General features: G+C 44.1%; 1 protein-coding gene and 2 long non-coding RNA genes across 3 annotated transcripts; all 3 read right to left on the bottom strand.

Annotated features, from left to right (window-relative positions):
• Window positions 1–8,640: 8,640 nt before the first annotated feature.
• Window positions 8,641–11,350, bottom strand: LOC123494632 (uncharacterized). Its single transcript, XR_012196091.1, has 4 exons — window positions 11,309–11,350; window positions 11,120–11,229; window positions 10,979–11,032; window positions 8,641–9,009 (listed from the first exon to the last, which is right to left on the bottom strand). It is a non-coding gene; the product is annotated as an uncharacterized lncRNA (long non-coding RNA).
• Window positions 11,351–12,501: 1,151 nt separating this feature from the next.
• Window positions 12,502–12,851, bottom strand: LOC141034340 (uncharacterized). Its single transcript, XR_012196092.1, has 2 exons — window positions 12,739–12,851; window positions 12,502–12,664 (listed from the first exon to the last, which is right to left on the bottom strand). It is a non-coding gene; the product is annotated as an uncharacterized lncRNA (long non-coding RNA).
• Window positions 12,852–14,559: 1,708 nt separating this feature from the next.
• Window positions 14,560–16,167, bottom strand: LOC141034341 (PR5-like receptor kinase; the record flags this gene model as incomplete). The annotated part of the gene is made up of 2 exons (XM_073506309.1): window positions 14,560–14,623; window positions 15,586–16,167. A coding segment is annotated over one exon (579 nt), but the record flags the coding sequence as incomplete, so codon positions are not given.
• Between the last annotated feature and the right edge of the window lie 7 nt (window positions 16,168–16,174).

Here is a 16,174-nt window from a genome sequence, read left to right as displayed (position 1 = left end):
TAAGGGAAACGATTCGGTCCGGTCGACCGGCCGAACCCTCCGCAGGTCGCTCGCGCGCTGTTAGATTGAGGCAAAGATCTAAGGAAAAAAAAATCAGAAACAAACCTTAAACTTGTAAACGATTGCTAAATTGAACCCCAAACTTTTAATCCCTGAAATCAGCACACTGAACTCTTATTCCGGCCTAGTTTAAACCCTGAGTGGGTTTTCGAAGGGATTGTCGAGGTGGCAGCAGAGATCATTGGGTGCGGCAGGAGGCAACTTGGCCGCCCCACCAGGGCGAATTGAGTTTTTCTTTTATGTAGTGCGCGGCTTGAAAATACCGAAAAATGTAAGACTCACAGGGAATCACACTTGTGATCTAACGCTGCTGAACAACTCCGGCTAACCACTCTAACTGATGACTGTTGGTGATAAATGAGAAGCGCGAAAATATTTAAGCACACAACATGGTGTCGAAATTCAAAAACATTTTCTTGAAAATTATCAACAATACTGAATCCAAATATTCTTGAAACAAAAAAACAATATTTCAATTTAGAAACATTTTTGCAAAGTTGTGGACAACTTTTGGAATTATGAACATTTTTTGAAAAGCAACAACAAATTTGGAAAACATGAAGCATTTTTGAAATCCCCGCACATTTTATAAACATGAACCATTGTTTAAACGCTAACAAATTTTTAAACATGAACAAAAAATTTAACTGAGAACAATTTTTTAAAACATGAACATTTTTAAACATAAATTTTTTTAAAAAATGTGAATAAATTTTGAAACCTGAGCAAAATTTTAAAATGCGAACACTTTCTAATTTTTTAAAAACTTGGAACAAATTTTGAAAGTTTTTTTGCACTTTAAATTTTATTCAGGTTTCAAAAACTGTTCATAATTCCAAAAAGTTGTTCACATTTTTGCAAAAAAAATTGGAATTCTTATGCTTTTAGGAATATTCTGATTTCAAAATGATTGAAAATTTCAAGAAAATGTGGAACATGTTTTGAAATCTGATGCCACGTTGACAATCCCTGTAAACACGCTCTAGGTTTAAAATAGACGGGGATCAGATTGTTTGGTGTGCTGATTTCGAGGATTAGAAGTTCAGGCTCGATTTAGCTTTCGCCTACAAATTAAGGTTTATTTTGGACTTTTCCAACAAACAACGGTTTTGACACTCCCTGGTGACACGTTTCGTGTGATGTCCATGCGCCGCCCAAGGTCCCTCTTCATCCTTATCTAGATTCTATACCATACCATAAATAAAAAATCGTATTAACCAAAGAAAAATAGGCTCGATTTGGTTTCTATCAGCTTGGTTTTAAAATGTACAGAGTCAGTGGCCCTATTCACTGCTCTTCGCGAGGAGAGCTCCTATAAGACACTCTGTGCGTCAAAATGACGGAATGAATCATAGAACGTCCGCTATGGGTCGGACCATTCCGTCCGCTAGCAGTGACATTGTCGTCCGCTGGTATTTAGTGATTTAACTAGATCTTTTTAATTTTACTTGTTTTAAGGATGTTTTTTTACTTTCTTTTCTATAAAAACGGGAAAATTATTATGGTTTCAAAAACAAACACGAAAACTATTTAATTTTAAGAAAAATAAACATTTTTTGCCACTTTTACAACATTTTTATGAAAAACATGCGCATTTTCTAGAAAATGTTTTGTGAACAAATTTTTTTAAGTTTTTTGAACAATTTTAAAAATTCTGATTTTTTGAGATCTTGATTTTTCCCCTAAAAGGAAGATTTTTTCTTTTAAGCACGACCACTTCTGAAATTTTCTAAACTTTTTTTAAAAGAAAAAATCCTCAAAAAATCAAGGAAAATAAACAGATAAATGAAAAAAAAGAAAACTAAAAACCAAGAATTAGAAGCTTCCAAAATCTGGAACGTGTAGACGCACTACCTAGCTAAAATAGGATGGACGACTCATGTCCACATTGCTACTCGTACACAGACAAAAGGAGGCGACCACGTTCGAGTGCCGTCGGCGCTGCCACTGGTTCCCTCTCCCTTCGCCGGCCACTCCGATAGCGGGAGGGAGGGGGAACCTCGGAGCTGTGCATCGGATGGGTTCTCAATAGGGTTAGTGTTGAAGGAGATGATGTCGAGGCTGTTGCGGCGGCATCGCGTCTGAATAAGTTTCCTCGGGCTCCGTTCGCGATTAGGTGGGGCTCTTGCATTCGTCTAGGAGCCAGCGGGGTCGAAGATCCCCGGGTTTCGTTGAGGTCGCGGGCTATGGTGTCTGGAGGTCTACTGACCGGTTTAGGCCTTGGATGGGTGGTGGTTGTGTGAAGACAAAGATTTTTCCTTTTTCGTCGGTATGATTTTCGGTTGCCGTTCTTCCTCTTTCTTTGTGCTGCTACTAGAGGGATATCCCGAGGACCAAGCAATCAGACAAGCACGTCACCAAGATTTGTTAACGATGTTCACCATCATGGCTACATCCCGGGGCCCGACTACGGGCGCTCCTCCCCGTGACACCGCTACAATACCGCACACCAGCCATCCGGGCGCCGGCAGACGCCGCCGGCTCCCCCTGTGTGCCTGTGTTATTATGTTGGCATAGGTTACATCGTGTGTCTACTCTCGATATATATGAGAGGCCTAGGATACAAGTGTCCTATTAGGACACAACTCCTACCATGTCTACACACAGTTTAAAAAACCAAGTCCAACTGTAACCTATCTTTTACAATAATATTCGACACAACTCTAACAACTCTACCTTGGCGAATATTCTCCAGCACCTTGAATTCATCCATGCATCGAACTTCCATGTACATTGCACTTGAGATACACCATGAGCACTGCTGCTACTCCTAGACTCCATGTGACTCCACCTGCAACTGTAGTCCCTTCTCGTCCTCTTCACAGTCAGCACTCGAGCAAAAATTAAGTTCTTCATTACTCTACTTTGGGCTCCCAATTTCTGGAGTATCCACTCAACGCCATCACACACCGACCACTGTCTGCATGAAAGTGAACAACTTACATATTGGATGCTACATATAGGAGTTACCTAAACTCAACGTCACTGCTCTTTCTTGATTCCTTGTCTAAAACTTGAAGAAATTTCACCGTCGCCCTTTGTCATCATGAGTCAAATTCACAGTTGTCTCGTCCTTATTCCGGATAGTCTCTGGCATGTCCCACAACTATAGCACTCCGCCTCCTTCTGTATTTGTCATCCGCACTTTGCCATGTGCACTGAAAACCACAGAATATACGGCCATGTACTCTCTCAGCTTTTGACAATTTCAGACTTTCCGCGACTTTCTCAGATTCTCCATGGTCAACTCCTGTCCATCAACCGGCACCGATAGACCCAGTCACCAACTAGAATCCGGTACTCTCCAACACTGCTTCAGCACCCCTGCACACTTTGTCTGACCACATGTCTGACCACTAGTGCCTTGGCCTGTCGTTGTGTCCCGTGCTTACCGCATACCTCGCCGCTATCACCGCGTCGAGCCTCTGCTGTCCCGATCGAGTCTCAAGGGTCGCGAACCCACACCACTTAACCCCCACTGCAGAGAACCATCGATCATCACTAACCGATGTCGAGTATCACGTCTCCATCAGACCACTGGTAACTAGTCTGAACCATGTGTCTCTCGCTATCCCGCTGAAATAGGCTTCGACTGTCCGAATTCTTACGTCATAGCCCCTCCATCAGCACAGAGTGTAGTCATCCATCAGACTCCAGCTTCACCTTCAACATGACTCCATGTAGCTGGCCATGCTACCCCGCGCCCCGTCGACTTCAAGCTCTCTCATGTGTGCACCATCTTGAATCAACCCCGCGACATAGTCTGTCGAAGCCGCACAAGCCCTCAGGTATGCACCACGTGTTTCCACGCCCCAGAATTCGACCACCATCAGCATCACGCGCTTATGCCGTCATCACTGAAATCACCGCCGTCTTCTGCTTTGACCAACATCCCTGCCGATCCGTCAGACTGTCACTGTCCAGTCCAACCCAGCCGAAATTATCCGACTACAACCATGCTCCACCCTGCGTCGTGTCGCCCGCACTTCTCCATGCATTGCTTGACGCCCTGTGTATGCATGATCCACATGACACGCTTGTCCACGTCCTCTGTTGCCTCTCCACACGCTCCAAGCCATCTGATCAAACCAACCTAGCAAAACTTTCATGCAAACTTGAATCTGACAAGTCCCTCGTCTGCAAATTATTATGCTCGTGTTTGATTTATTAGCTTCTCCGCGCACCTAGCAGAAAAGAATCAAATCCTTTCGATCCATGCCAAACCACTCTTGTGCACACGTGTTGGACCTAGCAACACTTTGTTTTCTCAAAACAAACCACGTGTCTGCACAACACCAAGCAAGGCACACGTATACATGACGTACACGTCCAGGATCAGCAGCACCGCTACCTTCTCGGCCACCCAGCACCTGGGCCTGCAGCCGTCCCGCAGAAAACCAAAATACAGCCGTCCCGCAGAAAATTCCACGCCTTGGCCCGCCCTGGTGACTGCCTCCTGCGACGCTCGCTGCGCTCCGTGCCCTAGCCGCCGCTGCTTCAGATCCGACCTGCCGCTGCCTTGGTTGCTTCCGATTGCTTCCAAACCTGCTGCTTTGGCCTCCGTGTCACGACCATCTGACCTTCACATCAGACCTTATCTGCTGCGTACCGTCAGTAGATCGGAATAGAACACGACGCCTCTCTTCAAGACCGACCATCGGAGCTTTTCCTCTTGATCAACAACGATCCAAAACCTCTTCAAAACCTTGCTCATGATACTACTGGTTAGAATGAATCCGAAGCGCACCATCGATCTACCGAGGATCAAGCAATCACACAAGCACATCACCAAGACTTGTTAACGAGGTTCACCATCATGACTACATCCCCGGGGCCTGACTACGGGCGCTACTCCCCGTGACACCGCTACAATACCGCACACCGGCCACCCGGGCGTCAACACGCGCCACCGCCTCCCCTGCGTGCATGTGCTATTATGTTGGCATAGGTTACATCGTGTGTCAACCCTCGATATATATGAAAGGCCTAGGATAGAAGTGTCCTATTAGGACACAACTACTACCTTGTCTACACATAGTTCAAAAACCAAGTGCAACTATAACCTACTTTGTACAATAATATTCGACACAACTCTAACACTTTGTATTTTACTACTTGTTAGAGTGCTCTTTGTTTTTCTAGTTTTTTGTGTGTGCGTTAGGGTGTGCTTACTTGTACGTGTCAAGGACTATGTATTACTAGTAGACTGGCCGTGCGTTGCCACGGGCTTTTGAAATAGTTTGCAAGAGTTACATGTTAACATTCTAAGGTCTCGCCCCGTCGTAGATCCAGATCCCCACCACTGATTCCACCCCGCCTAGGCCGCCGCCTACCGCTGCGCTGCCCCATCACGTTCGCCTCCGCTCCGGCCGCCCCGACCCCGCCCGCCTCCTCTCCGGCCGCCTCCGCCTCCGGTCCATCCTCCGCCCGGCCCCGCTCCGTCCGCCTCCTCTCCGGCCCTGCTCCGTTCGCCTCCTCTCCGGTCCGTCCACCGCCCCGCTCCGTCCGCTTCTGCTCCGCGCCGCACGCCGCCGCCCCGCTCCGTCCGCGTCCGCCCCGCGCCGCACGTCGCCGCCCCGCTCCCCGCTTGGCCGCCGCCCGCTCCCCGATGGCGCCGAAGAAGACGCCGAAGGGAAAGTCCGGTTTCTTCGGCATGAGGGCGAAGCCCTCCGGGACCTTCGGACTGGAGTTCTCCGATGCCGGGCAGCGTTGGTGGCTCGGCACGTATCCCACCGCCGATGAGGCTGCTTGTGCCTACGACGTGGCGGTGTGGCGTGCCGGACGGCCGAAGACGGATCTAAACTTCCTGGAGGTCGAGTCCCATTCGGTGGCGGAGTGGCTCGTGCCGCAGGGCATCCGGATGGAGGAGATGCCGGCTAAGAAGGCGAAGAAGAGACCGGCGGTTGTTGTCGCTCCCGGCGAGAGCAACGAGGCGACGATGGCTTGGTTTGCGTGATTTGCAATTTGCTGCAAAGCCATCTCTAATGAAATGCTATTTGCTACATTTTTAAATAGGAAAATTATTATGATCAGCCAGCCATAACTCAACAGACCAATCTCTAATGAAATGCTATTTGCTACATTTTTTAAATAGAAAAATTATTCCGATCAGCCAGCCATAACTCAACAGACCAATCCGAACCCACATTTTCTAAAGTAAAAAAAAATCCCTTGATAGATCAAGATGCCAAAGTGTCGTTTGCCCGACTGCTATGTTCCTATACATGCAGAGCAAATTAATTTTCAAATCAAGGAATTAAGAAAAGGAAGAATATCATGATGTTCGTGGCACTTGCCAGGTCTGCCATGCTACCATGGCATCGTCTTTTTAGTCTCTACCCACATGCCGAGTTGAGAAATAATCTTCAGATATACCCACTGTTAACACACTCACGTACATAATGGCCCTTGGCTGATTGATTTGGCTGGCTGTTAACACAAGCACACAACACACAAAATCAGTCAATAGCCACACGTATGCATTGTTTACTTTATTCCAATTGTGATGCAATCGTGACACCTACACGCCTCGTCCGCTCGCCCGTCACGGTAATTGCCTACTCGCCGCTGGTGCCAATTGCTCGACCTCGCCACCGCCGCTCACCACTCAGTCTCCACCGGCTGCCCATTGCCTCTTGCGCCACCCGCGCGCTCGCTCGGCCCAATGCTGTTGATTGGAATGCGGGACCGAAGGTAATCCATGGACAGGTTTTAGTTCTGCTTGGCATCAATCTTTGGTACTTGTCAATCCATCTAACACAAAAAAATCGACTCTCAGACAGAAAAGTGATCTAACTCTATTGATGAGCACAACAGTACATACCATCCCATCATGATGTTGCCATCTCTCACACTTGATGATTACATCTTGTTATTTACAACATGTACACCATCGGGCGATTGCTTTATTAGAAATATATTTACACAATATGATCAGAGCAACATCAAGGAGTCGGATGCTGGTGCACAGATTCTCCTCAAATTCCACATGCAACCCTTGTAGAGAAGAACGACAGATTTTCCTTAGGTGATTTTTGACCGAGCTCCTACAGAAAAATTCAAAGAAATCATGAGGAGCATGGAGCCAGGCAAACTAATCAGAGTAAATCATGAGAGGAGAAGCCTCTCAACCTACTACAGAGAATCGAGTCAACATTAATTCGTGTAAGAATTAAACCGTAATGTAGATCAACAACCCAACAGTTGATAAAATAACCCTGACACAACCCATTAATACAATATATGGTCACAGGAGTAGATTGAGATTGTGCAGATATCATGATCTACGAACCGTATCTACGAATATTGATTGCAAAGTCACAAACAGAACCTCCTCACATCACAAAACAAATGTTTCATCAACAGAAACTCTAGAGAATGCCAATTGGATTATAGAAGTAAGATAGAGACATCGAAAAAAAGAAAAGATAATTCAAAGAGTATATATTCTATTTTCTTACTTGACATCACAGAGAATGCAAGTCAAAGATATTGCGATACATCTTACCCTTCTATAAATTGACTGCAAGGCACAATCCCCAGCAAAATATACAGAATGAATTGCTCCTATGGTCCAAGTATTGCATAAATAGTTATATACAGACTATTCAACAGTGAGCATAAACATGGCATGTACTACCAAAATCCCTTGGATATGGAGCTTAGTCTGCATGTCTATTCGTCTTATTTCCCTAGTACAATGCCCATGCGTTGCCACGGGCCTTTTAATTATTATTTTTGATTGCATACATAAGCATAATGCACTTCCATTTTCACATGTATAGAAAAAAATTACAGTAACAATCGGAAAATGTACTTGATGCAATGTATTTTCATTATTCCACTTCACTTGCATCTCCTAGTAGAACGCCCGTGCGTTGCAACGGGCTATATTGACGACTTCTTTTTTTTTTACGTCAAAGCACTCTTCTTTTCTTCCATTCTTCCTTCCCCCAATTAAAAATGTTTCTCAGAGTGATATGTGAATGGATAAATTTACAACGATACTAAAATATGAAGGACTAAAACCATATTTATGGAAGAACATATTTCTAAAACACATTCGACATGAAACTTATGGTGTTTGATAGATTGGATAAAACACGATGCTAACTTAGCACCAAATCTCATTGATATTTCAAAACATGGTTGTCGTACCATTGTACCTGAAAGATCTGTCTCCCCCTTCCTCGCTCCCTCTCTAGTAGCCGTCCCATGAGCCGGTCGTCATTGTTGCTGTTGATGGAGATGACAACAATGAGGAGGAACACCACAAGAGCTAGATGTTCTTGACCTCTTCCCTATGGTAACTGCCGCCTCTGCATTGGGTGTCGTTCATCAACACCACCGCTGCGCAAGCTACTACTTGTATAGAAAATAAGAAGATAGAAACTTTGTGTGTTGGGTGGGCTTGAATTTGAAATTATAGCCTTATAGGAGGAAAACTTATATGAAATATGCTACAAAAATATCATCTTGTGTTTAAAGCCATGGAAACAAGATCTTTAATAAGGCCAAGAGAAGACATGTGCAAAGCAACATAGTACTAAGGTGACTATGCTTTGCCATGGATTCAAGAAAGACATGAAAGTCCAGCTATAGTAATTTTCTCCTACACATTATGTGTAATTTAGACATAGATCTATTCAAGTCCAAAAAGAATAGTGATGAACACTGATTTATCACAATTTTAATCACAACACCTGTTTAAAAGATCCAGGGAGAGAAAGAGATCCATCCGGGGAGCAAGCCTGTGTCGTTTATGATGGCCAAAGTGCAAAAGTAAAAAGGAAAACGACCAGCAACACCACCACAACCCAGTTCTCCTTCTAGCACCGCGTGCAATGAAGAGGGTCTGAGCTTGAAACAACAGCCTCGTTGGGTCTTTTTTGTTGCAGCCGAGATGTAGGGGATTGCAAGCACCCTGCCTAGAGGATTCCAGAATGAAACCTGCAATATATAAAGGCAAACAGAAAATCATTAAAGGCAATCTTAGAGGTGCAAAATCATCAAGCTATGGATGCCCTCATAGAGAGACTTCTTGTCATCAAAACCGACAAGGTACAACTTGCGTACTCACACAGCTCCCACCGTCTAATTTTACTTTTTACCAATCCAAGTTATTTTTAAGGCTTCATTGGTATGCTGCAAAATCACACACATGTATAGAAATTACCTTTACAATTTGTGTGGCATTCATAGAAGTTACTCCCTCCGTCCCATAATATAAGAGTGTTTTTGACTCTAGTATAGTGTCAAAAACGCTCTTATATTTTACGACGGAGGGAGTAGAAAAAAAATGCTAATCCAGTTTAGCTTGATTGGTTACCTTGGTAAACCCACATGTCATTGAACTTAATTATACCTTTTCTAATTTGGGAAGGAATGGGGAAAACATTTGTAGTCTGCACAGTTGTTATATGTAGATGTATTGTCTACCCAACAAAGGCCTTTTTTAGGAGAAAGGCAGGAGCTTTGCCCAATTCATTAAGAGAGGAAAATAAAATTACAGAATGGCCCTGTTTATGAGGAAAACAAGGCCGAAAACCACGCGATTTAAAAGGGAAAATTGTGCAAAGCCCCGAAAAAAGAAGAGAAACAAAAAAGAAACAACAATTCCGACATCAGCCAACTCGAAACTATACCACCAACTTGCCCACACCCCAGAGATGAGTGGATGAACTCTTCCGAGATGCCTTCAAGAAGGATAACGACGCCCAAGGGCGCCGCCGTTTCCCTCCTTTTCCCGCTAGGATCGGAAATCCTGTATTTTCCATATCCATACAATCGAGTCATTAGGTTTCTGAAATAGTGTAATGGAAAAAGAAGTGCTTCGAATCATTGCTATTTGACTCGGACCTGTTCTGAAAAAGTCGAGGTATTTCGAATTGTTTGTTGACACGGACAAAGTAAGTCGCGGTCATCGACCCCCTTCGAAGACTTAAGATTTCGCCCAGAGTGACCCACAACAGCTGGCAGACCTCAGGAGATGGCCGCCCACACCAACAACCCCCACGGCAACCCTTAAAACCAGCAAGCCATGGTCTAGTGAAGAGGAGGAACTCATCGATGACAACTCCAAAGAGGAGGGAGCTACAACGCCATGGTCGCTGGTATCCTTCAACGCCCATCAAACCAAGACTTTCGTCCTAAGCCCCTCGACCTAACCCAGCCCCGAGGAAGGAACTCAGCCACCGCGGATCGAGAGCAAGCCAAGACCACGCTATACGGGCAGCAGCAAACCATGACCACCAGTTCCGAGAGCCCTTCGATCGATCCGCACGACCAACATGGAGGCGAGTCAACACCAACGCACAACACAACACAACCGAGCCTCAGATACACCACGAAAGCCAAAGCTCACGCAGTAAGCACGGCCTGGACGCAGCCCAACCATGCCCATGTCACAGTATCCAACGGCCAGCCCCATGGCCGGAGCGGACAGATCGGGACCGCCATGATCTGAGCCTTCGAGCCCGCTCCCGGGCAGCTGCCCCAGCAACCGAGTCGCCCACGCCTCCTAGGCCACCCACCTCACCACATCCGCCGACGCAAGAGGCACGACACCGCGCTGGCCGTCGCCCTCCGCTTGCCGCCCGCCCCATGAGCTCCCCAACTCATGGAGGACACAACCGCGGAGAAAAGGAACCGTCCCCGCCGCCGCCCGCTCGGCGACGGTGAGGGGAGGAGGGTGGGGGTCGCCGGGCTTAGGGTCGCCCATGGGGATGGAGTGACATGGGGCTGGTCGGCATTTCACTGTCTAGCTGTTTTATCATTTCCAACAAAGGCCTTTCATGCAATATAATTGGGCTATTAAGTTCTAGTATCGATCATACTGTGAGAACAACAAAAAAGAGCATATTGTATACAACGCCACAATAATGATATCATAGACATACATAAAAGTACATGTTAGTACCTTGAGCATTTTAATCCCTTCCTCGTACGTTAGCTTCAACGTTTTCTCTAGGTACTGTATATAAATTAGAAGAAGTTGAGACAGTAAATTAAGCAAAAGCACACATATAACAACACAAAACAGTAAGGAGTAATGTCTTACCTTCAGAGGTTCAAATGGATACTGCCTATTTATTGTCTCGAGTTCCTTCTGACAATTTTCATTTGGGTGTTTGAATATTGCTACAATTAGCAATCTATGATATCACAAACCTGAAAACAAAAATCAGTACTTGGTCAGCATCGCTTCAATAGACAAACTAAAGAATTATTTCCTCCAAATCTTCCTTGCCTCAAAGTAGTGCTTCTTAATCTCCATTTCTGCATCCAACCCAATAAACTCACACAGATGCCTGTGAGTGTTTGATTTTTCTGATCTAAATACCGGACCAGCCTCAAACACGCGCCCAAAGCCACCACAGATGCTCATTTGCTTGTATGATTGTGGAGACTGCGCTAAACAAGCAGGCTGGTAATTGTACACCAGCTTGAATGGAGATGCACCAAGTTCACTTGATCCACCAATCAACTTTGGACTGTGGATCCCAAGTCCGAGAACAAAAACTCGCTGAAAGTCTGCATGTGTATCCAACAATCATGACATGTACTCCCTATGTAAAGAAATATAAGAGCGTTTAGATCACTTCTTTAGTGATCTAAACACTCTTATATTTCTTTGAGGAGGGATTATGGACCAAAAGAAGAAAATAAACATTGCATGCTACAGAAATGGATAATAAAATCTATCTGCATGAGATGCCACATGAATGTCACAAACATAAGCATAGTTTCGATGCACACTATCTCATGTTGCATGTTAAATACAGGTTTGTGCACGTTGCCTTTTGCTGGTAGATGGAGATACTAAGATGAAAAAATGGTCACACAAAAATTGCTTTTCAAATGTTAATATTACCAAGACTAATCCATGAATAAAATGTATGCAACTATGCACAGTAAAGATACTTAAAATAGTTACTGTACTAAACTCACTGATATAGAGCTATCAAAACCGGAGCCAAAGCTCAAATCTTGAACAACGATCAAAGCAGACTTCAGCCTTGTGGTTGCCGCATAGGCTCACCACACTGACAACACCAACTCTCTTCCGTCTTCTCAGTTTCTTGACAAAAAATGATACTGCTATTTGCACATTAGGGAGTAAATTATGCTTCAAGCATTCCTCAAACCAAATCGGCAATATGTAGGCTTAAAATATCAGCAGGCATCCACACAGATTTCTACAGCTGAAATATAGTGTTGTGATTTGTGTACCCATAATGCAGAATAACCTATTGTTCTATTTGGTGGTTAAATAAATAAATATTATTGTTTTTGGCTAGTGCCGGTAGAGCTACTAAATGATAGTCAGTGTCACTGTATATTTCTAAGAAAGAAAATTATAAGACTTCATTGGTTGTAAATAACGCTAATTGTATTGGTTGCCACCAATGTCGACTTGAAAAGAAAATTATGGAGCTTCAGTTCATATGCATCTAGTCATATAAAAAAATAAGAACACATGCTTCAGCTCCTGTTAGTTCAGTCACAAAAAAAATCACCACCAAAAATCAGAAGACAAAGTATCATTGTTATATTTGTTGACTTGATTGATTACTGTAGGTTAACACAGCCAACTGGAATTAACCTGCAATAGGATAAAAGAAATTAAGATTTGAGACGTGTGTTATAGGGTTCATAGAAGAGAGAAGAGGGAGGTACCATAGCAAATCATTGGTCGCACAGTTTGACATTCAACTTTCCATTTGCCAATGAGACCTCAGGGATTCATATACATAAACGTTGATTGATATATCAGGTCCAACTCCCTGTAACTCATAAAAGTTACTGGGAAGTCAACTAAAAAACAATTCTCAGTAGAAGCAGACGGCTTACCAATAAGGTGGACCAAAGGCCTTTATACAATCCTCTACCACTCTCTTCTCTACAAATTGTAGACAACGTGTGAAAGATGCCCTTGTAATACCTAGTGGTTTTCTGCAGAATTTTATAGACATGAAAGTTTAGCTTACTAAAACCTGTTCCTTTGGTCTGTAAAGCTGCATTGCATGAAAGCGTTAGGTAAAGATGCTCTAAGTTCTAACTGGAAGTTATATTGATTGATTGATTGGCTTAGTGTTATTCACAAATCACAAAAGGAAGAAAAGCATCACCTGTGTTGTCAGGTGATTTCGAACAACATCCAATGGGTAAGTTACAGATGCAGGTGTCACTCACGCTAGACCACCACCAAGTAAACATATAGACACTAACATAATTTGGGCCGTCCATTCCGTGAAGCTGCAACTATATTTCGAAATTTATAAACCTATAACAAAAAAAATAGTCACGAGAAATCTTGCAAGTTAACATACTAAAATTCAGTGCTGAACTTTTTGTATCGCTCATATCAATAGAAGCTGATGGCGGAATAAGAAAATCGATGTACAATTTTGACAAGATTGCCTTTCGAATATGCCCAAAACACTTCTTGTCGAACAACCCACAAAGCCATGTGCCATATACTACCCTTCCTTAGAGCTGCAACATCTGAACGCATACCTGCCACCTGTCGGATCAGTATGCCACAAGCTCATACAACAAACTTTATCATCAGCATATGGGTTATGTGACAAAAAAATTACTGTATTCAAGAACATTTTCAAGAGATTGCAATTTTGTAGCTATGAACAGCATATGGTACATACAATGAATCCACAGCCAAGGTTTAAGTTTGGACCATGATTGGACAATACAGCGCAGAGTGTTGTAAATTAACAACAATAATAATAGGCCATGACTGTCAACCAGAGATATATTGTTTGGGGCAATCAATTCAAAGCGAGGGAAGAATATATATATATATCACATTCAGGGAACTAAGTTGATATTATCAGCATCCAATTCCTTTGAAGAATCTATATATGTGCAGTGTGAAGGCAGAAGGAGCACAGCAGCACCATGAAATAGAAGAGAAATATTCCTTCACGCTCACAATCCGTGCACACGAGAACGCGGGAGATAAAAGAGGGGGCGGAAAGCCTATTACCTGCAAGAGGATGGAGAGTGGCGAGGATCGAGATGCAGATCTTGCCGACCACGCCGGCGAGGTGTGCGACGGTGATCCAGCCAAGGAGCCGCTGCGCTTGGCAGGGGAAGGCCCCGCCGACGCCATGGAAGAGGACACGGTGGCCGCCGCCAGTCGACGGCATCGGGGACCTGGCCGATATCAGCAGGGCCTGGATATCACCTCCATCATCCCAGACACGCCTTCATGGTGGGCATCCTCACGGCCCCTTGAAACCGCAGCAGCTTCTCCTTGCATCCCGTCGCCAGATCATAGCAAACTGCACACACGCCCGAATCAGATCAAGATGCGGAAATAACCAAACCAGAAGAAGTGGAGGAGGGATTCGTACCTGGTCGAGGCCATGGACCAGAGGGTGATCTGCGGCGCCCACGCCAGATCGGTCATCATGGCCGCGGGCGAGGGAGGCGGCGGCGGATCCTCTCGGGGTTGGGGCGTCTCCTCTCGGCGGCGGTGGCTCCTCTCGGGGCTGGGGCGTCTCCTCTCGGCGGCGGCGGCGGCTCCTCTCGGGGCTGGAGGCTGAGATGAAACAGATCGAGATTGAGGTTAGTTTTACGTGCGGGGTGAGATACGAAAGAAAAACCAGACGAAAAAAAAAACGACGAAAAAAAACCAGACGAAGGTGGGACGAAAAAAAACCAGTCGAAAAAAAACCAGACGAAAGTGTGGGGACTATTCAACCAACTCGTCCATTAGAAGTAGAGATTTGATGATTTGAATACAAGCATGCTTTCTAAAAAAACCAAAACTGAGATGGCCCAGTCCAGCCACTCGCTCGTAGGCTCTATGTAAGACTCGATATTAAGTCGCAATGCGCGGTAAATAGAAAATGCTCCTATTTTGCGCTTTAAGGGCCAGGTTGCCACAAAAATGGGCACGGGCCACGGCCCACAATCCTCTGGTTCACTCCTGCTGGCTTGGAAAAGAATGCTATCTTTTATCATTTTCAGTTTTGAAAAAGTTGGTGAAATAAAAAATTCACGGATTTAAAAGATTCATAAATTTTCAAAATTATGACAGATTTGGAATAATGTTCAAAAAAATAAAATACTCAGGAATTTGCAAAAGTGTTTACGAATTTTAAAAATCACAAAATTTTAAGAAATTTTCACGAATTAGAAATATATGATAAATTAAAAAAGTTTGTATATTTAAAAGTAATCAAATTTTCTAAAAAACACTACCGAGAGGAAAATTTATAATAAAAATAGAAAAACAACAAAACCAGGAGAAAAAAGAAGAAAAAAAACGTGCACACGCCCTCACGCCCGTCATGAGCTGCCAATTGCTAGGCCCAATTAGAATATGTCTCCACAAATATGGTCACACTCGGTCAATAATTTGGTGGAATCCCCACTGCATACACACAAATGGCACTCGGAAGTCTTTAAATTTTCAGTCCATCATTTAAGAATTAAAAATTTCCAATCTTTCTCACAAATTATGCAATACTTGAGCAAGTGCCGGAGAACAATACAAACCTATCAACTCAAGAGCACCGTTGGTGGCAATTCGATGTTAGTTGTGCTCCCTTCAAGCATCTCGACAACTCTAGTCATTGTTGGACGATCTGTAGGACTCAACTGTATGCACCTCCCTACCACTATCATCTTCCTTACAATCTCTGAGGTCCCTCCATTTATCTCGGAAGCACTAAGACAATATTCATCTAAATGTTCATAAATCCATTGTGGGAAATATTGGCTGGTAGATTCACTATTTTGGCTGATATTCTTGTCCCTTGCCCCAACCATCTCAAGAACCATCATTCCATAACTGTAACCATCAGACTTAGTACTTACTGTTCCAAATTGCTTCGAATAAATCTCGGGGGCTATATAGCCTATTGTTCCTCTTGCACCACCAATGGAAATAACACTTTCTTTATTGAGGCACTGCTTGGCTAGTCCAAAATCAGAAATCTTTGGACAGAAATTTTGATCCAATAGAATGTTGTGGGGCTTGATATCAAAATGCACCATGCGGGTATTGCATCCTCTGTGGAGATATTCAAGTCCTCGAGCAATGCCCACTGCTATATCAAATAATTTTTCCCAACCTAAAGTATTT

The sequence above is a fragment of the Aegilops tauschii genome, unplaced genomic scaffold (genome assembly GCF_002575655.3).
Source record: "Aegilops tauschii subsp. strangulata cultivar AL8/78 unplaced genomic scaffold, Aet v6.0 ptg000777l_obj, whole genome shotgun sequence".
Taxonomy (NCBI): Eukaryota; Viridiplantae; Streptophyta; class Magnoliopsida; order Poales; family Poaceae; genus Aegilops; species Aegilops tauschii.
The sequence above is the reverse complement of the archived record's forward strand: the minus strand, read 5'-3'. Positions and strand labels throughout refer to the sequence as shown.